We start from the raw sequence: 23062 nt of genomic DNA, 5'->3' as shown, positions 1-23062 counted from the left end.
TTATTTATTTTTATTGACAGCTTCCATAATTTTAGACAATAAACCATTGTAATTCTCTCCTGTCCCACTTTCCCTTTGCAATTCCGCTCTCCATCAGATCCCCACCCCCTCTCAATTAGTCTCTCTTTTATTTTGTTGTCAACATCTTTTCCTCCTATTATGAGGGTCTTGCGTAGGTAGTGTCAGGCACTGTGAAGTCACAGATATCCAGATTACCAGTTATCTTCCTATCTCTGCCTCTGTAGTGCTGGGATTAAAGACATGTATAGTCACATGGTAAATGACACTCTGGAGATCCTAGAACTAGTGAATATGAAGTATCTCTTAGTTTTAACAAAACATGTTTTTTTTTTAAGATTTTATTTTTATTTATTTTAAAGGAAAAGAGAGAGAATGGGCATGCAAGGGCCTAGCCATTGCAAACGAATTACAGATACATGCACCACTGTGTGCATTTGGCTTACATGGATTCTGGGGAGTCAAACCTGGGTCCCTAGGCTTTTATGGCTTGACCACTAAGCCATCTCTCCAGCCCAAACATCTGACTTTTGATGCCGTGTCATTTGGCAATAAAAAGGAAGAAGTGGAATTTTCAGTTCTTGGCTTTTACATATAATAACTGCTTTGTAATGTACACAGCAGGTGTGAGTCCTAAGTTGCTGTCATCATTCTGTGTGGTAGGACATTAGCAGAAACAGACTGTCAGTACATGTCATTGTAAAAATCTGAAAAGTGTATCATCCTGTGACAATTCTGTAAGAATTCCAGAACTGAGATCAAGTCTGAATAACATTGTCAAGCATTGCTTGTGGTGTGTGCTTGAATACACTAGTGATACAGAAAACTGAGGCTTAGGGCTGGGGAAATGGCTTAGCAGTTAAGGAACTTTCCTGCAAAACCAAAGGACCCAGGTTCCATTCACCAGTACCCACGTAAACCGTATACACAAGGTGGTGCACATGCATCTGGCATTCCTTTGCAGCATCTGGAGGCTTTAGTGCACCCATTTTCTCTTTCTTTCTGTCTCTGTCTCTCTGCCTTTTTCTTGCAAATAAAAAAATTAAGAAGAAAAGAAAACTGAGGCTTAGAAATTAGAATGCTGCTGGGTGGAGCTTATTCTTTTTTTAAAAAAAAATATTTTTATTTATTTGAGAGAGGGAAAGAGGCAGAGTGAGAGAGAGAATGGTCACACTAGGGCTTCCAGTCACTGCATACGAACTCTAGACACATGTGCCACCTTGTGTATCTGGCTAATGTGGGTCCTAGGGAATAGAACCTGGGTCCTTTGGCTTTGCAGACAAGTGCCTTAACTGCTAAGCCATCTCTCCAGCCGGAACTTAATCTTTTTGTGTGGTTTTTTTTTTTTTTTTATTTTGGTTTTATAAGATAGAGTCAACCTCTGTATAATCCTGGCTGGACTGACAGTCCCTTTGTATCCCTGGTTGGCCTTCAACTCATAGCGGTCCCTCTTCCTCAGCCTCCCAAGTGCTAGGATTATAGGCTTGAGCAATCATACTTGACTAGTTTGTATCCCTGACTGGCCTTGAACTGATCCTCCTTCCTTCATTTCCTGAGTGCTGGGATTGCAGACATGTATCATTGCACTGGGTTCTGGAACTCTGGTTGTTTCTGAGTGTGAGACAGGATCTTCTGTAGCCCAAGCCAGTCTTGAATTCAATATGTAGCTGAAATGAACTTCTGATCCACTCCCATGGTCTTTATCCATGTTACCAAAACACCTCTCTCTCTCTCTTTTGGGGAGAGGGGAATTCACTACATAGTCTCAGGGTGGCCTTGAGCTCACGGCAATCCTCCTACCTCTGCCTCCAAGTGCTCCCAAGATGGGCAAAAGTATATCTCTTGATTGGGCATTACTTGCTTCCTAGTTGTATATATTAGTACTGAAACCCATTAAAGTTTGAAGTAAAAGAAAAAATTATTTATTTATTTATTTGACACACGCATACACACACACACACACACACACATAGAGAGAGGGGGGGGGGGAGCGAGGGAGAGAATGGGCATGCCAAGGCCTCTAGCCACTGCAAACAAACTCCAGATGCGTGTGCCTCCTTGTGCATCTGGCTAACGTGGATCATGGGGAATTGAACCTGGGTCCTTTGGCTTTACAGGCAAACGCCTCAACTACTAAGTCATCCCTCTAGCCCTAAAGTTTGAAATTTTTTATGTCTTGTTTTCACTTTCCACAGGAAAGGAATCTTATGAAAGGGGAGGGGTAGAAGAGGGATCTTAAAAGCATACCTCTAAGTGCCTTGTGTTTTATGGAATAGATCTTGTTTTCCTTCATCTTGAAGCATACATGATGATTCCCCACACATCTGAGATAAAGTGCCACCCTTATTTTATAGAGTGGGATATAGGAGCACACAGAGTTCAAGTAATTTGGACCCTAAAATTCAGATGATTTCAACTCAGATCTTTCTTGCTTGTGTTTAGCTCTCCTCACTACATTCTGTCTTTTTGATTAGAAATGAGTTTTGGGGGCTGGAGAGGTGGCTCAGCAGCTAAGGCACTTGTCTACAAAGCCAAAGGACCTAAGTTTGACTCCCCAGGACCCATGTAAGCCATATGCACAAGGGGGCGTATGCATCTGGAGTTTGTTTGCAGTGGCTGGAGGTCCTGGTATATCCATTCTCTCTCTCTCTTTCTCTCTGCCTATTTCTGTATGTGTGTTTGTGTCTCTCTTTCAATTTCTCTCTCTGTGTGTGTCTCTCAAATAAATCAATAAATATTTAAAAAAATAAGAGGGATGGCTTAGCGGTTGAGGCGTTTGCCTGCAAGGCCAAAGGACCCAGGTTCGATTCCCCAGGACCCATGTTAGCCAGATGCACAAGAGGACATGCATCTGGAGTTTGTTGCTGTGGCTGGATGCCCTGGCATGCCCCTTCTCTCACTTTCTCCCTCTTTCTCTGTCAAATGAATAAATAAATAAAAATAAAATATTTTTTTTAAAAAGAACAAAGCAACCTTTAAAAAAATAAGAAATGAGTTTTGGGAGAGGCTGTGGGTTAGGAGATGGAATGGTAGATGGCAGGGAATAAAACTGAAGTTGTTTTGTTGTTTGTATATGGATTTGAATTGGTAGTGAGGCTTATCCTCACTGGATACCTAGTTCATAAAAGGACCTGATCTTAGCCTTCACTTGAGATTTTTCTTGTTCTTTCCCAGGAACATCTCTTGGCTTGGGAGCTTTCCTGCTTGTCTTCCCTCTTGTTTCTACTCTCTCTCTCTCTTTTAACTTACTTCTTTACTTATTTGCAAGCAGAGGGAGGGGGGAGAGAGAGAGAGAATAGAAAATGGATGCATGCCAGGGCTTCTTGCAACTGCAAGTTAATTCCAGATGCTTGTGCCGCTTTGTGCATTTGGCTTTACTTGGATACTAGGGAGTCAAACCCAGGCTGACAGGGTTTGTAAGCAAACACCTTTAATCAGTGAGCTATGTCTCCAACTCTCTCCCTTAATAATTATTTCATAATTTACCATCCAAAGAATTACCTGTATATGATCAGCAAATTTTGGGGGTTTGCTTTTTTTTTTTTTCCTCGAGGTAGGGTCTCACTGTAGCCCACGCTGACCTGGAATTCACTATGTAGTCTCAGGCTGGCCTCGAATCATGGTGATCCTCCTACCTGTGCCTCCCAAGTGCTGGGATTAAAGGCATGCGCCACCATTCCCAGCTTGTTGTTTTTTTGAGGTAGGCCCTCAGTCTAGCTCAGTCTGATCTGGAACTCACTCTGTAGTCCCACATTACCCTTACATTCACAGCATTCTCCTACCCCTGCTCCCAAGTGCTGGGATTAAAGGCATGCACCACCACTTCCATCTCTTGGGATTATTATTTTTAAATTTTTACTTATTTATTTGTAAGTAGAGAGAGACTGAGTGAAGAGAGACAGAGAATTGGGCATACCAGGGCTTCCAGTTATTGCAAACGAACTCTAGATGCATGTGCCACTTTGTGCATCTGGCTTTATGTGGGTACTGGGGAATTGAACCTGGGTCCATTTGGGTTTGCAGCAAGTGCCTTAAACACTGAGCTATTTCTCCAGCCCCTCTTGGGATTATTCTATGACTAGTGAGGTACTGTGTGTAGTGTGTTTATTTATAGGTTATTTTGATTATGATCAGACTGGAGTAATATAGCATCATAATGATGTTGTAGTACTTGTATTTGAAATATTGGATTGCCAGACACAAGCCTGTAATTCATCCTCTTGGTAGGCTAATGCAGTCCGACCTTGAGTTCAAGGCCATCCTGGACTAAATGGTGAGACATCTTGTCTCAAAAATAAAATGTATATGATCAATTATTAGCTTCAACAATTAAAAAATACATAAAATATGAGAGTCCAGCTGCAGATTATTCATAAACATACTGCTTAGCCATCTACCTATCTATGGAAATAGCCAGTACATTAGTTATTGGTTTGGTTTATTTATTCATGTCCTAATAATACTAGTCATTACAATTAAACATTTTCTTACAGATGTGAGAAGGGTGTTATGTCTCTGGTGAATGTTAGGAATTGTATTCGCTTCTATCAGACTGCGGAAGAACTGAATGCCAGCACACTGATGAATTACTGTGCAGAAATTATTGCAAGTCATTGGGTGAGTGAGAGATTGAGGGGTACAGACAAAACTTCCCACTGGCAGTCAGATCCTGGCATGGGATCTGGCTCTGCCTGTAGCTACTTTCTGCCATTTAGTTATCTCTTGTTACAGTATTGTGAGATGCTTCAGTTCTGAAAGCTTGTTATTTCTGTGGTTTTAGTGTGGAGCAGTAAAGGTGGCTTCAGTTTGAGAACAGACTTGGATAGGATAGACACATGCCTTTGCCTTTATTTTGTTGAACCTGTGCCCAAACTATAGGGTTAGGAGGCTGTTGAGGGACCCGCAGTCCTCAAGCACTGAGCAGCCCCATCAGAACCTTCTCTTGCTCTCTTTGTTAGGTGGAAAGGTTATTAAATTTAGGCTCTCCTTCCTTAGGTAGTTGTTTTTTAAAACTTTGTTTTTATTTATTAATTTGAGAGAGAGAGAGAGAGAAATAGGCAGGCAGAGAAGAGAGAGAGAGAGGGAGGGAGGGAGGGAGGGAGGGAGGGAGAGAATGGTCACGCCAGGACCTCCAGCCACTGCAAATGAACTCCAAAACGTATATGCTCCCTTGTGCATCTGGCTTACGTGGGTCCTGGAGAGTCGAACTGTGATCTTTTGGCTTTGCAGGGAAGTGCCTTAACCGCTAAGCCATCTCTCCAGCCCCTTAGGTAGTTCTTCATCATAGTGAAAATTTTTACATGTCTTTGTTGTGCTTTTTATATTTTTAAAAATCAGAGTTATGTTTTATAAAGTACTTTGCACAGATTGTTTGGTATGCATCATTATGGGTATTTTGGAAACAAAGTCAAAAGAACTTGTTTATATGAGTATAGGTCTATAATTCCAGCTGCTTAGGAAGCTGAGGCAGAAGAGTTGTGTATTCAAGGCCTGTCTGAACTACAGAGCAAGTTCAAGAGCAGTCTGAGGAACTTAATGAGACTCTGACTCAAAAGTAAAGTTGGGGCTGGAGAGACGGCTTAGCAGTTAAGGTGTCTGCCTGCAAAGCCAAAGGTTCCCAGTTTGATTCTCCAGGACCCACGTAAGCCAGATGCACAAGGGGGTGCCTGCGTCTGGAGTTCGTTTGCAGTGGCTGAAGGCCTTGGCATGCCCATTTCTTCTTCTCTCTCTCTCTGCCTCTTTTTCTCTTTCAAATAAATAAATAAAATATAAAATTTTTTTTTAGAAGGGCTGAGGCTATAGTGATAGAATGTTTATTTAGAATGCATGAAGCCCTAGACTTAATCCCCAGTACCTTTTGTCCTCAATTAAAAAAACATGTTTTTATGTATTTGAGAGAAAGTATGAACATGCCAGGGCCTCCTGCTACTCTAAATAAACTCTAGACACATGTGCCACTTTATGTATCTGGCTTTACATGGGTATTGGGGAACTCAGGCCATCTAACCAGTGAGCCATTTCTTTACCCTCTGGGTGTTTTTTTTTCTTTATAATTGAGTTTTAATGGAACATTAGTGGAGAGCTCTCTGATCTCCCTACCCCAGCTTTTCTTTTTAGATTGAAGCACATATTTAATACACTTGTATTTTCCACACCTGTACCAATAGCATGTACTTTAGATATATGCTAAAATAGTATGAGAATCATTTATCTTTATCAGTATTGTTTTAAAATTATTATTAGATATGCCTACCCCAGCATTTTGTTTTGTTTTGTTTTTCAAGGTATAGTCTCACTAGCTCAGACTGACCTGGAATTCACTATGTAGTTTCAGGGTATCCTCGAACTCACTGTGATCCTCCTACCTCTGCCTCCCTAATGCTGGGATTAAAGGCGTGTGCCATCATGCCTGGCTTGGGTGGTTTATTTTTTTTGGGGGGGGCGGTTGTTTGCTTTTTCAGCCCCTGTTTTTTTTTTCAAGGTAGGGTCTTGCTATAGCTCAAGCTGACCTGGAATTCACTCTGTAGTCTCAGGGAGGCTTCGAACTCATGGTGATCCTCCTATACCTCTGCCTCCCAAGTGCTGGGATTAAAGACGTGTGCCAGCATGCCCAGCACTCCTATGCTAGAGCAAGACCCTACCTTGAAAAACCAACCAACCAAACAACAAACAAAAGGCATGGTCCCCATGCCGACATGTTTTTACTTTGAGATTGTGTCTCACTCTGTAGCTCATACTGATCTGGAATTGACTGTGCAGCTCAAGATGGCCACAAACTTGAGGCAAACCCACTTATCTTGAAGACAGTTTCACGTTGCTGGTATAAATATCAAACCAGGCACAGTTCAGGAGGAAGGCATTTATCTTAAGGTTACACATCCAAGGAGAAGTTCCATCAGTGGCAGAAGCTGCTTCCATACATCTAAGTACAGAGAAGCAGGCTATGAAAACCAAAAGCAACAAGTATGAATGGGCAGCAAACAGCAGAGACCCCTCCTGAGCTCAGACCTCTCTTACACTTTTGGACTAGAAACACACCTTTGGGCTAGACCCCAAGATTCATCACCAGTGACATCTTCTCCAGCCAGACCAAATTACAAGTCTAATAAAACACGTAGTCCATGGGGTGGGGGCCATATATTCAAAACTACTGTAGTCTCCTTACAGTTGTGTACTACCACACCTGGCTAAGAACTAGCTTTAAAGATTTGAAACAGGTGTGGTAACCTTTCCCTGCTAATAGGTCAGAATGAAGGAATCTTTAGTAGTAGAGACCATTCATGACTGAGTAAATTGTGGCAGTTCTGGTTTTAATTTATAGCTTAGTGGGGAGAGGACTCTAGTCTTGGGGAGGGCTTCTCTGTGACTTGGTTTTTGCCAAATGCCAGTACTAACTGCATCAGCTGTGCTGTCTCATTGAGAGTCCCAGCAGTGCTGATGAAGATCCTGACTTGGTCATTTATTGACTCTTGACTAGACTTCCGTGGGTTATTTAGCCTCTTTTTTGCTTTACTCTCTTCATCTGTAAAATGGGGTGGGGATGCATGATAAGAGTACCTACTTCATAGTTTTTGTGAATATTGAATTAGTTAGAAAATGTTAAGTCCTTAAAGTGGGGCCTGACACAGGCTAAGTGCTTAATAAATGACAGTTAGGAATATTTTGTGTCTGTTTTGCTGATCACTGTGTTTTTAATTCCCAGGATGACTTGCGAAAGGAGGACTTCAGTAGCATGAGTGCTCAGTTGTTATACAAAATGATCAAATCCAAGACAGAGTACCCGCTCCATAAAGCAATTAAAGTGGAGAGAGAAGATGTGGTCTTCCTCTATCTGATTGAAATGGATTCCCAGGTACTGGAACTGCTTTTCTGTTTTTCCCATGTCTTCCCAAATCTTAATGCTCTTGTTTTTCTCTACAGTGCTTCTCTACTGCAATCTGTGCCATCACTGACTGGTGCAATCTAAGAATGTATATTTTTCTTCTTTTGCCAGGGCCTCTAGCCACTGCAGTCAAACTCCAGATATGGGTGCCACCTTATGTGTCTGGCCCCCATGGGACCTGGAGAGTCTGGGGAGTCAAACATGTGTTCTCAGGCTTCACAGGCATGCGCCTTAACCTCTAAACCATCTCTCCAGCCTGAATATATATATTTCAATTAACAACTTGTTTAAGGATTTTTCTTCTTTGAACCCATTGCCCAATTCTAAAGCCAGTTTCACATTTTCAGATATTACAACTGTACCTAACAGCCAAATGCCAAAATATTCCATTTGCAGCCGGGCGTGGTGGCGCACGCCTTTAATCTCAACACTTGGGAGGCAGAGGTAGGAGAATTGCTGTGGGTTTGAGGCCACCCTGAAACTCCATAGTGAATTCCAGGTCAGCCTGGGCTAGAGTGAGACCCTACCTCAAAAAAACAAGAAAAATATATATTCCATTTGCTGCTATGTAACAAAATTCCACAAACTCAGTACCTTAGAACAACATACATTTATTTTCTGACAGATTTCCATGTTGGCAGTCCAGGACTGGCGTCACCAGACTAAAATCAAGTTATTTACAGGGAAGAACCCAATTTCTGCTCATTTAAGATGTTGGCAGAATTCTTTTTCCTGTGGTCCTGGGTTTAAGTTTTCTTGTTGGTTGTCAGCTGGTGGTCATCCCCAGCTTCTAGATATTATTTTGGCTCCCTGTTTCCATTTTCAAAGCTATCAGGTCTGACCAACTCTTCTTCTTTCCCCTTTTCTTGTAGGAACATGGGATTAGACAGATGGGGTCCTCTTGGGTAGTCCAGGATCCTCTATCCTTAGCCTTAATCACATCTGCAATTACTTTATGCCATGTAAGTTGGCATACTCCTATTTTCTGAGAGTTAGGACATAGACATCTTTGGGGACCATTATTCTGCCTCCTACACTGCCTTAGAAGAAATACAGGTGTAAGTGAAATATGTTTTGGCTTGAATATTGAGTATGTATGGACACATTAAATTATGAGGGAGAAATTAGTTAAGCCATAGACTTTCAGAAAAATGTTAACATTTTTCATAAAGTTCTCTATCCTGGCTTTTTTTTTTTTTTTTTTTTTTTTTGAAGTAGGGTCTTGCTCTAGCTCATACTGACCTGGAAACCATTATGGAGTCTCAGGGTGGCCTTGAATTCATGGTAATCCTCCTATCTCTGCCTCCTAAGTGCTGGGATTAAAAGTGTGTGTCACCACTCCTGGCTTCTATCCTGGCTTTTATCCTACAGTACTGTGAACATGTCCCCTGTGGTCTTTACATAGGTAACATTCCCCTACCACCTGTGTTCCTTAATTGTCTTCATGTTCTTTATATTTCCTCTTTTTAATTAAATTTTTTAAAAATATTTTTTATTTTTATTTATTTATTTGACAGAAAGAGGGAGAGAGAGAAAATGGGCACACCAGGGCCACCAGCCACTGCAAACAAACTCTAGATGCATGCTCCCCTTTGTGCATCTGGCTAACATGGGCCCTGGGGAATCGAACCTGGGGCCTTTGGCTTTGTAGGCAAATGCCTTAACTGCTAAGCCATCCCTCCAGCCCTTAAAAAAATTTTTTTATTGTTTTTTTTTTTTTTTTTTATTTGAGACAGAGGAAGAGAGAGAGAGAGAATGGGTGCACCAGGGCCTCTAATAACTGCAGACAAACCCCAAACGCATGTGCCATGATGTGCATCTGGTTAATATGGGACCTGGAGAATTAAACCTGGGTCCTTAGGCTTTGCAGGCAAGTGCCTTAACCTCTAAGCCATTTCTTCATCCTTACATCTCTCTCTCTCTCTCAAATAAATAAGTAATTTAAAAAGAGAGAGAGAGAGAAAGAAAGAGAAAGGGGCAGATAGAAAGAGAGCATGGGTCTACAAGGGCCTCCACCCACTGCAAACACACTCCAAATATATTTGCCATCTTGTGCATCTAGCTTTACATGGGTACTGGGGAATCAAACTTGGGTCCTTTGGTTTTGCTGGTAAGTATCTTCACTACTAAGCCATTTCTCCAGCGCTATATCTCTTCTTTAATCACAATTATTTCTATGCTCCTTGAAAGCATGTGTTACTAAAAAGGCATGATAGAATTTTGTAAACAAAGTTGAATATGGGAATAAGCAGTCATAGCATTAAAATGTGATATTTCTGAGTTGGGTATTGTGGTGCATGCCTTTAATCCCAGCACTTGGGAGGCAGAGGTAGGAGGATCTCTGAGAGTTCATGGCCAGCTTGAGACTACATAGTGAATTACAGGTCATCCTGAGCTAGAGTGAGACCCTACCTTGAAGAAAACAAACAAATGTGATATTTCTATACGAAGTGGTATTTAAGGGGCAATTGGGAAAATTGAAATAAGTTGTATTTTCTAAATCTGAGTTTTGATTTCTAAACTCATCTCTGCAGCTCCCTGGGAAGCTAAATGAAGTGGATCATAATGGAGACCTTGCATTAGATCTAGCCCTTTCACGGCAGCTAGAGAGTATTGCAACGACGCTGGTTAGTCATAAAGCTGATGTGGACATGGTAGACAAGAATGGCTGGAGCTTATTACATAAAGCAATCCAACGAGGTAGGAACAAATTTTACATTTTTCTTTATAAGCAATTTTTGTTTTCAAGGTTTTTGAAGACTTGCCAACTTAGTTCCAGAGATTTCCAAATACATCTTGAGTCTACACCCATAGGATATATGACTTCAAACTTATATGAGGCTATTCTGAGACTACAGAGTGAATTCCAGGTCAGCCTGGACTAGAATGAGACTACCATGACAAACCAAAGGAAAAAAAAAAAAAAAAAGAACTTACAATCATTGGGTTAGAGGGACTGAAGCACTGTGGCCTATGCCTTGTTGGTTTGGCTGTTCAGAATGCCACCAGGTCTGAAGAAGAAAGGCTTGACATAAGGCTTTTGGGAAGTATCTTGTACTTGTGAGCAATTTCTATGTCTGCTTGTTTTATACATGTGGGTGTGATTATGTATGATCAATTTCACCAGGAGTTGCGCTGAGAAAACTTCTTTTGTATGCTAGTATGGATAGAAGTGTCTAAACCACAAAAATTAAAATTAAGGGCTGGAGAGATGGCTTAGCAGGTAAGGTGCTTGCCTGCAAAGCCCAAGGATCCAAGTTCGATTCTCTAGGTCCCACATAAGCCAGATGTCCAAGGTGACACATGCATCTGGAGTTTGTTTGCAATGGCTAGAGACCCTGCATGCTCATTCTCTCTCTCTTTAAAAAAAAAAAAAAAAAAATCTTAAAAAATTAAAATAAAAAACACCATAAAAGTTCAAACATATTCTTGATTTCACACTTTCTCTTTCAAGAAAGAATTGACTTCTGTCATAGTATAGTAGTTGTTTCTGTCTCCTTTCCTCCTCTGATGTCCTAAGTCTGCCAGCCAGGCCTCATAAAGATTCCATAGCCTCCTAAAATCATGCCTGCTGGGAATCAAGTGTTTAAATACATGTACCTATGGGGGACATTTCACATTCAAACCGTGCACATGGCAAAATGGTAAAGTTTGCGTTCAGATTTGAAATTATATTTTGAGTATATTGTTAGTAGAGAAGCATATGGAAGTGATAGAATTAACATCAAACATTTATGTTAATATTTTAACTGAATTCATTAACTTGTGATTGGGCTCAGGGTTTTGTGCATCCTAGACAGGTGCTCTACCACAAACCCAGCCCTGAAATAACTTTAAAAATTTTTATATATACATATATATATATGTTTTTCTATGTAGAATCTCACTGTAGCCCAGGCTGACCTGGGTTTCACTATGTAGTCTCAGGCTGGTCTCCAACTCACAGCAATCCTCCTACCTCTGCCTTTCAAGTACTGGGGTTAAAGGCGCATGCTGCCCTGCCCGGCTAAAACAATTTTTTTTTAAATTTATTTATTTATGAGCAGAGAGAGAATGTGTTAGAGCATGGGTGTGCTAGAGCATCTTGCTGCTGCAAAGTAACTCCAGACTCATGCTTCACATTGTGTATCTGTCTTTATGTGGCTCCTAAGGAATTGAACCTGAGTTGGCAGGCTTTGCAAGCAAATGTCTTTAAACCCCTGAGCCATTTCCCAGCCCTCCTAAATTAACTTTATAAAACAATTATAGCCAGGTGTGGTGGCGCACAATCTCAGCACTTGGGAGGTAGAGGCAGGAGGATTGCCGTGAGTTGGAGGCCACCCTGAGAATACATAATGAATTCCAGGTCAGCCTGGCTAGAGTGAGACCCTATCTCAAAAAAAAATAATAATAATAATTAAATAAAAAGTAATAAATAAAATTATATATTAGAGAGTGAGTGAGAAAGTGATTATGTACAAGCTAGGCCCTTTAGCTACAGCAGACAAACTCCAGACACATGCCACTTTATGCATCTGGCTTTACGTGGGTATGGGGAAATTGAACTTTGCAAGCAAGTGCCTTTAACTACTGAGCCATCTTTCCAGCCCCTTATTTAATTTTTTTTGTTGTAGTTGTTTTTTGGTTTTTCACGGTAAGGTTTCACTCTAAGCCAGGCTGGCCTGTAGTTTACTATGTAATCTCAGGCTGGTTGAAATCACAGGGATCCTACTACCTCTGCCTACCCAGTGCTAGGATTAAAGGTGTGTCCCACTACACCTGGCCGGATCGACTTTTGTTTTGTTTTGTTTTTCAAGGTAGGGTCTCACTCTCACCCAGGCTGACCTGGAATTCACCATATAGTATATAGTCTCAGGGTGGCCTTGAACTCATGGCATTCCTCCTACCTCTGTCTGCTGGGATTACAGACATGTGCCACCACGCCCAGGAAGGTTTTAATATAAATGTTTTGAGAGTGTTGAACTTGCTGGCTCATAAGAACATTTTGCTTGTTGTTGGGTAGGAAATTCTTAGAGTATGTCAGTGTTGAAGAGCAAATGCATTTTTCCCAAGCACAGTGAATTATGTAGAGCTATGGATCTTAACATTGTGTGTGTGTGTGTTCAGTAGGGAAAGTTTGTACTACTTAGGGGATTGTTCTTTTCCATACTGTTGATTGTCTGAAGTATTTATTTTGGAAACAAATGCACTGGTTACTAAAAATATAACCTGACAATTAGGTTTCTTTCCTCTCTGGGAGTTAAATTATGGTTGATGGAAAACATCTTTGATGAGTTATTAAATATTTCGGTGATTGCTTAGTTACAGGAATTGGTGACACATTTTTGCTGCTTGTTCTCAGAGGATTTAATCTTCCACTGTGAATATATGATTGCCTACATGCATGTGGATTAGTATGGAAACAGTAACCTTGATTGTTGCTAACTTTAGATAAGATGGCATGGTATGGGCACTAGCTTTGGAGCTTAGATATAACCAATATTTGAATCCTTGGCTCATCTGTTGACTCTGTAGATAGTCCTTTGACCACACTGTGTTCTTTTCTTCTGTAAAAGTATAATCATTTCTGCTTTAGATCTGTCAAGACAGTGAGAGACAATGATCAGTATGCACTTAGCATGATGACTTCCAGTTGGCTAGTAAGGTGAACCTGGTGATATTTTCTTTTTTTTCCCCTCTTAAGTGATGTCTCACTCTAGCCCAGGCTGACCTGGAATTCACTGTGTAGTCTTAGGCTGGCCTCAAACTCACAGTGATCCTCCTACCTCGGCCTCCCTAGTGTTAGGATTAAAGGCATGCATCACCACACCCATCAAAGAGAGAGAATGAACATGCCAGGGCCTCTGGCCACTGCATAGGATCTCAAGATGCGTGTGCCACTTTGTGCATCTGGCTTTATGTGGGTAGTAGAGAATTGAACCCAGGTTAGTAGGTTTTCCAAGCAGGTGTCTTAACCACCAAGCTATTTCTCCAGCCCCAAGCATTTTATTGTTTATTTATTTATTTTTCTGATTTATTTTTATTTATTTATTAGAGAGAGAGAGAGAGTATGAGAATGTGTGCGCCAGGGCCTCTAGCCACTGCAAATGAATTCTAGATGTATGCACCACCATGTGCATTTGGCTTACATGGGACCTGGAGAATCAAACCTGGGTCCGTAGGCTTCGCAGGCAAGCACATTAACTGCTTAACCATCTCTCCAGCCACCACACCCAGCTTCAACATTTTATTTTTATTTCCAGGGAGAGGAAGGGAGAAAGAGAGAGAGAGAGTGGTTGGGGTAGAGAGAGATAGAGATAGACAGGCATACCGCGGGCCTCTTCATGACCTGTTAGCACTGTGAGCTAACTTCAGATAATATGACACTGGATATCTGGCATTTAGTACGTTCTAGGGCATTGAACCCAGGCAAGCAGGCTTTGCAAATAAGCAGTTTTAACCACCTAGCCATCTCTCCAGCCCCCCTAGTGACTTTTTCTTGCTCATGTGTTGGAGTACCATAACCAGATCCAATTTCTGTAGCTATGCTTTCTTTTTTCATTCATTCACTCTCCCCACCCCCAAGGTAGTATCTTGTTCTAGTCCAGGCTGACTGGAATTCACTGTGTAGTCTCAGGGTGGCTTTGAACTAATGGTGATCCTCCTACCTCTGCCTTCCAAGTGCTGGGATTAAAGGTGTGCACCATCACGCCAGCCTTCATTCACTTTAAAAAATTATTTATTTATTTAGTTAGTTAGTTAGTTGCAAGCAGAGAGAGAAGAGAGACAGAGAGAATGGGTGCACCAGGGCCTCCAGCTGCTGCAAATAAACTCCAGGTGCATGCGCCTCTATCTGTATCTGATATGAAGTGGGTATTGGGGAATCAAACCCAGGTTCTTCGGCTTTGCATGCAAGCACCTTAACCACTGAGCCATCTCCCCAGTCCTCATTCATCATTCACTTTTAAGATAGAATCTTGCTGTGAAGCCTGGGCTGGCCTAGAACTAGCTATGTAGAACAGGCTATCTTTAACTTTGCAGAGATATTCTTGCTTCTGCTTCCTGAGTGCTTGCATTTTAGGCATGCATCACCACACACAGTTTTGGAATTCTTTTTGCTTTTCCTTTAACTTCCTATAGTTTTTGTTAGCCTGCCCAAGTGATTGAGTGATAGCTTTAAGTTTAGCTATTTATCTTTTTTTTTTTTTTTCAAAGTAGGGTCTTACTCTAGTTCAGGCTGATCTGGAACTCACTTTGTAGTCCCAGACTGGTCTTGAACAGCAATCTTCCTACTTCTGCCTCCTGAGTGCTGGGATTAAAGGTGCATGCCACAATTCCTGGCTGCGAACCAGTTTTAAAAAATTTTCTTTTTAATTTTATTTATTTATTTGGGGGGGAGAAAGAATGGGTGCACCAGGGCCTCCAGCCATTGCAAACGAACTCCAGAGACATGTGCTCCTTGTGCATCTGGCTTATGTGGGTCCTGAAGAATCGAACTGAGGTCCTTTGGCTTTGTAGGCAAACACCTTAACCGCTAAGCCATCTCTTCAGCCCAACCACCTTTTCATCGACAGCTGGAGAATTGGCCCCTGTTGTCAGGCTTTGGAAGCAAGCAACTGTTGCTGCTAAACCATCTCCCCGGCCACTGTCAAACCTTACTATTTATTTATTTATTATTATTATTTTCATTTTTCAAGGCAGGGTTCTCACTCTAGCCTCACGTTCACCTGGAATTCACTATGTAGTCTTAGGGTGGCCTCAAATTCACAATGATCCTCCTACCTCTGCCTCCCAAGTGCTGGGATTAAAGGCATGCACCACCATGAATGGCTTTTGTGTGTGTGTGTGTGTGTGTGTGTGTGTGTGTGTGTGTGTGTGTGTGGTTTATTTTTGTTTTTTTTTTTTGAGGTAAGGTCTTGCCTCAAGCCTAGGCTGACCCAGAATTCACTGTGTAGTCTCAGAGTGGCTTCGAATTTATGGCAATCCTCCTACATCTGTCTCCTGAGTGCTGAGATTGAAGGCATGCACCACCACACTCGGCTCTATTCTATTTATTTATATTTTGGTTTTTCAAGGTAGGGTCCCGCTGTGGTCCAGGCTGACCTGGAATTCACTATGTAGTCTCAGGGTGGCCTCGAACTCACGATGATCCTCCCACCTCTGCCTCCTGAGTACTGGAATTAAAGGCATGTGTTACCACACCCGGCTATTTTATTTATTTTTAAACCTTAGTTTATTTATTTATTTAGTTTTGGTTTTTCAAGGTAGGGTTTCACTCTAGTCCAAGCTGACCTGGAATTCATTATGTAGTCTCAGGCTGGCCTTGAACTCATGGCGATCTTCCTACCTCTGCCTCCCAAGTGCTTGGATTAAAGGTGTGCGCCACCACGCCCGGCTTAATAATTTTTTATTTGAGAGAGAGAGAGAATGGGCATACCAGGGCCTCTAGCCACTACAAACAAACTCCAGACAGTTGTGCCACCTTGTACATCTGGCTTATGTGGGACCTGGAAAATCAAACCTGGGTCCTTATGATTTTTTAAATCTAATAAAAAATACTGGAAAAATCTGTTTCAGCCAGGCATGGTGGCATATGCCTTTAATCCCAGCACTTGGGGAGGCAGAGGTAGGAGAGTGACTGTGAGTGCTAAGCCAGCCTGGGAGTGCATAGTGAATTCCAGGTTAGCCATGCACAAGAGCCAGACCCTACCTCAAAAAATAAAATAAAATCTATTTCTACTGTGTTTTTTTTGTTTTGTTTTGTTTTTGAGACTAGGCCTCTGTAGCCCCAGGCTGGCCTGGTACTCACACCTATCCTTCTATCTCAGCCTCACGAGTACAGTGATTATAGTTGTGAGACACCATTCTTGGCTTAGTTCTACTACTATTTAACTACTATAATAACCGACATCAATCAGAAGGCATCCACATAACAAGCTGGGCATACTTTTGCACACCTGTAACTGTGTAATGCCAGACCTAGTCTAAATAGATAGGCTTGAGGGTCAGCCTGTCTGACAAGCTCCAGGTTCAATGACAGACTCTGTCTCAAGGAAATAAGGTGGAAGAGTGATAGAGGACACCTGATGTCCTCCTCTGGCTTCTGCATATTCATACATGCACAGATATGCATGCACGGTACACAGAATGATTTGTCACTGAACTTGGAGCTTATCAATTAGCTAGACTTGTTCCTAGCAAGTCCTGGAAATCCTACTGTCTCCACTTCTCCAGCTCTGTAACTAAAGGTGCACTCCACTTCATGCTTTATTTATTTATTTCATATTTATTTATTAGAGATAGAATGGGTATAGCAGGCTCTCATGCTGCTGCAAGCAAACTCCAGACACATGCACCACTTGTGCACCTGCCTTTAAGTGGGTACTGGGGAATCAAACCCAGGTCAGCAGGCTTTGCAAGCAAACAACTTGAACCTCTGAGCTATCTCTCCCATCCCCATGTCAGGCTTTGGTATGGATGTAGAGGGTTCAGTCTTAGGTCCTGATACTTGCATAATAAGCACTTGACTGCCTGAGCCCACGAAGCTTGGTATTTTTTTTTAATTATAAACTTGGGCATTTTATTTAATTTATTTATATTTATTTGAGAGAGAGAGAAAAAAAAATGGGCACACCAGGGCCTGTAGCCACTGTAAACAAATTCCAGACACATCTACCACCTTGTGCATCTGGCTTAATGTGGGACCTGGAGAATTGACCCTGGGTCCTTAGGCTTCACTAAGCCATTTCTCCAGCCCAGAAACTTGATGTTTTTAAGCAGTGAATGACACGTTAAGTGTCAGAGGAAGACAAATGGTCACAGATAATCCAAAAGTGTTCAGTGAAGCCTTTTGAATTAGAGTAAGTAATTCTCTGGACTCAATCATGAGTTTGTACTTAGAAGAATCCCTTGAGAGTACTTCACACATACCCAGGTGTCCCTTTTCTTTGTCTGCAGTGGAAGTATTGACCAGAAGAGCTTGGGCCGAGTGTTGTCATATGTTACTGTGTCTTCTGTTGTTTCTCTTCAAGGAGATCTCTTTGCGTCCACATTTCTCATTAAGAATGGGGCCCTTGTCAATGCTGCCACACTGGGAGCCCAGGAGACACCCCTGCACCTTGTGGCACTATATAGTTCCAAGAAACACTCAGCAGATGTGATGGCCGAGATGGCGCAGATTGCAGAGGCCCTCCTACAGGCTGGTGCCAACCCCAACATGCAGGACAGCAAGGGCAGGTGAGTTGGGAAAATGAGACTGTTCTTAGCACCAACCCCCCAAAAGTATTTTATGGTAGCATGTAATTGGCATACAGCATATTGGATTATTAGAGCTGATTTGATTGGAGCTGGAGATATTTGTTCACCATGTGAAGGAATATCACAACTAATACCAGAGGCATTTGGAGAAAGCCTTTGTGTCCTGACTAACTGAAGTCTGTTTCTAAGCAGTTTCTATCACTTCATGTTAGAAGTGATCAGAGTGGTCATTTAGTCAGCTCTTCTAAGGGAAGCTTCCTTAGCATTTTTACTGTTGCTTGGATGGTTTGAAGAACCACTAATTCAAGGAAATTTCTTTTATTTCTATGAGGTACAGTTGTTAGAAAATTCCCTATCTTAAACCCAATTCTGCTTTGTAACTAACTTCAAACAACTTATTATATGACTTGCTATCTTCTTTCATTGGTAGTGTTTCTGTTCCTTTTGCCTCTCCCCAGAGGATTTAATTGAAGATTACTTGTGGCACACACACCACAAAATAAAAACAAAGCCCAGCATGGTGGTGTACGCCTTTGATCCCAGCACTTGGGAGACAGAGGTGTGAGTTGGCCATGAATTCAAGGCTACCCTGAGACTACATAGTGAATTCCAGGTCAGCCTAGGCTAGAGTGAGACTCTACCTAGAAAAGCCAAAAAAAGAAGAAAAAAAAAAAGAGAGAGAGAGAGAGAGAATGAATCTTAAAGGTCTACCTCTTTGGAGCAGTACTGTGGGAAGCTCTGAAGGGGATTTAAGGCCCCTGTGTCAACCAACCACAGGTGGGCCTTACAGTGAAGAAACTTGATTTGATGGCACACAGAGAATGCCATAATCCTACAGTGAATAAATAAATATTCTTTCAAAAAGAAAAGACACTATTGACATATTTCCCTGGATTCCAGTATCATCTTTTGAAATCTACTATTTACTTAAAGCAGTACAACAGTTTATACTCTTGAAACCCTTTTTAAAGAATTTAAAGAAAGATTTCTGTGAGGTTGGCTATAGAAAGGAAAAATGAGTTTGTGCAGTGGTGAAAGTACTTAAATAAGATGACTCTCCACGTGCTCTCAGTGTCATGGGATCATTACTTATTCCCAAAATAACTATGTCTATATTTTCCCCTATTGGTTCTTTGATATTTTTTTCTCCAAGTGCAGTTGACTCTAGGGCAGTCTGTCCATCTGAAGTAGCTGCCAGCTTCAGAGGCCCTGTTTTTTAGTGGCAACTTCCTTAAGTGCTAAATGAAAACAGTGAAGAGGGCTGGAGAGATGACTTAGCAGTTAAGGGACTTGCTTGCGCAGTCTAAGGACCCAGGTTCAAGTCCCCAGGACCCACATAAGCCAGATGTACAAGGTAGCACATGCCTTTAGAGTTTGTTTGCAGTGGCTGGAGGCCCTGGTGCGCCTATTCTCTCTCTCTAATTAAAAAAAAAAAAAAAGGGCTGGAGGGATGGTTTAGTGGTTAATGCGATTGCCCGCAAAGCCAGAGGACCCAGGTTCGATTCCCCAGGACCCACGTTAGCTAGATGCACGTCTAGAGTTTGTTTGCAGTGGCTGGAGGCCCTGACACACTCATTCCCTTTCTCTCTCTCTCTCTCTTCCTCCCTCCCTTCCTCTCTTTCTGTCAAACAAACAAAAAACAGTGAAGTGTGTGAATGCGGTTTGAACCATTTCTGACTGTTGCTACTCTATGTTCATGTTCCAGTGAAATAGAAAATTACAAAAAAGGAAAAGAAGTTTCTGTTCAGGATTGGTAAAGGAAAGCATGCAGATCTGATAGGAACTGCTATTTAAAAGTAGCATACACAGGCTGAAGAGATGGCTCAGTGGTTAAGGCACTTGTCTACAAAGCCTAACAACCCAAGATTAATGCCCTAGTACCCATGCAAAACCAGAATTACAAAGCGGCACATGTATCTGGAGTTAGTTTGCAGTGGTTAGAGGCCCTGGTGTGCCCATTCTTTCTCTCTCTCTCTCTCTGTCTGAAAATAATTTTTTTTTTAAAGGTGAAAGTTGGGCTTGGGAAATGGCTTAGCGGTTAAGGCGCTTGCCTGTGAAGCCTAAGGACCCCAGTTCGATTCCCCAGGGCCCATGTAAGCCAGATGCACAAGAGGGCACATGTGTCTGGAGTCAGTTTCCAGTGGCTAGAGGCCTTGGCATGCCCATTCTCTCTCTCTGCTTCTTCCTTTCTTTCTCTCTCAAGTAAATAAATAAAATATTTTTTAAAAAGATGAAAGTTTTAAAAAGTAATATACACATATTCAGTAATGGGCTAGAATTTATATTTTCCTTTTGTTGGTTCTTAACCCTTTTTAGACACTGAATAAATCACTATATAAGCAAAGCAAAGTGTTTTGATTCTTGATCATGGTTTTGGAAAAGTGTCACAGAAATGTGGGATTTCTTATGGATGGTGTTTGTATCTAGAATTCTAGTCATCTCTCTTTCTGTGAGTTGTTGGATTGATGTGTCCTGAATTGACAACTCTTCTTTGTATCCTCAGGACTCCTTTACACTTGTCCATCATGGCCAGAAATGAATATGTGTTCAATCAGCTGCTGCAGTGTAAACAGTACGTAGGGCGACCTGGAGAATTGAAAAAGCGGTTGTGAGGGTGGGACTGTGAGTGAAAAATCCTTCCTTTTTATTTAATATTTCTTTTTTCTTTTTTAAAAAATTTATTATTATTATTATTATTATTTTGAGACAAGCTCTTACTATGTTGCCCAGGTTGGCTGGCAACTCAAAATCTTCCTGTGTTAGTGTCTCAAGTACTGTGATTATAGGCATGTGATAAAACTCTTTTAAAATGCTTTTTAATATTCTAAATCTTAGTAAATAAAATAAAGTTTATTATCAAAACATGCAATGATAGCTGGGCATGATGTTGCATGCCTTTAATCCCAGCACTCAGGAGGCAGAGGTAGGATGATTGCCATGAGTTTGAGGCCACCCTGAGACTGCATAGTGAAATCCAGGTTAGCCTGAGCTATTGTGAGACCCTACCTTGAAAAAACAAACAAACAAACAAAAAACATACAATGAAGCCAGGCATGGTGGCACATGCCTTTAATCCCAGCACTCAGGAGGAAAGGTAGGAGGATCACCATGAGTTCAAGGCCATCCTGAGACTACATAGTGAATTCTAGGGCAGCCTGGACTAGAGTGAAATGCCACCTCATAAAAATATTCAGTGAGAGTGAGGCTAGACAAGGTGACCAAAGACTATTTTGCCATTCACATTGCTTGTTTATTTCAGATTGGATTTAGAATTAAAAGACCACGAGGGCAGCACAGCTTTATGGCTTGCAGTGCAGTACATCACTGTGTCTTCAGATCAGTCTGTAAACCCCTTTGAAGACCTTCCTGTGATGAATGGGACTTCATTTGATGAAAACAGCTTTGCAGCCAGACTCATTCAACGTGGCAGCAACACTGATGCTCCTGATGTGACCACAGGTGAAGCACAATAGATCACAAGAGATGATGCTCCATCCAGGACTCTTAAGAGATATATCAGTGGGATATTTTTGGTTTGTTTATGGAAAGGATATATGTTTATTCACTGGAGTAGGATGCAACATTCTGTGTGCATTGAATTTGTTCTTTACCTTATGCATCATACTTAACTTTGAACCACTTGATTTTTTAATTCCTTTCTTCCTCCCTTTTTTTCTTTCCTCCTCCTTTTCCTACCTCAGTGCAGGGGATTAAACCGAGGGCATCATGCAGTTAGGCAAGACTGCCAGCTACACACCCATCCCTGTCTGTCTATATCTAAGAGGCTTAATCACTTTTCATATACTTTGAATTTTAATGGTTAGATGCATATAGACCCAAGGTTATTATTTTTTCCTGTTGGTTTGTTCCATTTCTCATTTTACATGAAATAATAGCCCAATGGTTTTCAGTACTTCAGGAATATCTTAGAAGTTACAAGTGACCTTTGTTCTATAGAAAGGTATATAATTTAGGATATGTACACAGAAAGAACTGCATAAGTTAAAATGGTAGGAGGATTGCTGTGAGTTTGAGGCCAACCTAAGACTACATAGTGAATTCCAGGTCAGCCTGGACTAATGCAAGACCCTAACTTAAAAAAAAAAAAGAATTCTTGATAGAAAAGTCAGTCTTTTTCAGTTTTTGTTTTTTTTCAGATCTGTCTTGAGCACATATCCTACCCAGTTGTGGATGGGTTCCTCCTGTGAGCCCAGGTGGATTGGCTGGAATACCTGGTGCAGGTGTGTCTAGGTGTGCTGAGCTCAAACTTTAAAGTATATTTTCTCTGGCCCACTGAGAGATTTGCTCTCTTTGGAACTGGAATTGCCAATTCTTTGGTTAATATGCAGATATGGACTTAGGACTTAGGGGTTCCAGGAAGCACCCCAGGACCTCATATTTATCTGTTACAAACCCTAACTAATACAGCTATCATCCAGGGAGGAATAATGCTCCAGCCTGGAGTCTTCCTTTATCTCTCTACGCACAGGTTGTATGTGCTTTGCGTCTTAATGGTACTTACCTTCATGTGTCTGGTCGGTATTAAGGTGGTGAGAAAGAGCAAGGCATTGTGTAGTATGGGACTTGACCTCATTTGTATGCAAAAAGAAAAATAAACATGATTTTTTTCTTCTAGGAAATTGTTTACTACAGCGGGCAGCCGGGGCAGGAAATGAGGCAGCAGCTCTTTTCCTGGCAACCAATGGTGCCCATGTCAACCACAAAAACAAGTGGGTAAGTATGACAAGGCAACTTGAGGAGAGGGTTTAAAAGTTTTATGCATATAATACATACATATGGTTAAAACTAAGAGAAGAAAGAACTATTTTATTGAACAAAAGAATTATAAGAGCCAGGCATGGTGGTGCACGCCTTTAATCCCAGCACTTGGGAGGCAGAGGTAGGTGGATCGCTGTGAGTTCGAGG

The 23062-nt window shown here is 41.5% G+C and overlaps 1 protein-coding gene across 2 annotated transcripts in view; it reads left to right on the top strand.

Moving 5' to 3' along the window:
- Ankfy1 (ankyrin repeat and FYVE domain containing 1) overlaps positions 1 to 23062 on the top strand; it is a 106152-nt gene that overhangs the window by 37833 nt on the left and 45257 nt on the right. For both annotated transcript variants that reach the window (XM_045158288.1, XM_004672401.2), the window contains exons 5-11: positions 4512 to 4635; positions 7721 to 7870; positions 10435 to 10600; positions 17911 to 18115; positions 20640 to 20708; positions 21396 to 21595; positions 22773 to 22870. In XM_045158288.1, coding sequence (XP_045014223.1) covers positions 4512 to 4635; positions 7721 to 7870; positions 10435 to 10600; positions 17911 to 18115; positions 20640 to 20708; positions 21396 to 21595; positions 22773 to 22870 — 1012 coding nt within the window. The remainder of the gene's footprint in view (positions 1 to 4511; positions 4636 to 7720; positions 7871 to 10434; positions 10601 to 17910; positions 18116 to 20639; positions 20709 to 21395; positions 21596 to 22772; positions 22871 to 23062) is intronic.

The sequence above is a fragment of the Jaculus jaculus genome, chromosome 9 (assembly GCF_020740685.1).
Source record: "Jaculus jaculus isolate mJacJac1 chromosome 9, mJacJac1.mat.Y.cur, whole genome shotgun sequence".
NCBI classification, from domain to species: Eukaryota; Metazoa; Chordata; class Mammalia; order Rodentia; family Dipodidae; genus Jaculus; species Jaculus jaculus.
This window is presented reverse-complemented; position numbering and strand designations above follow the sequence as displayed.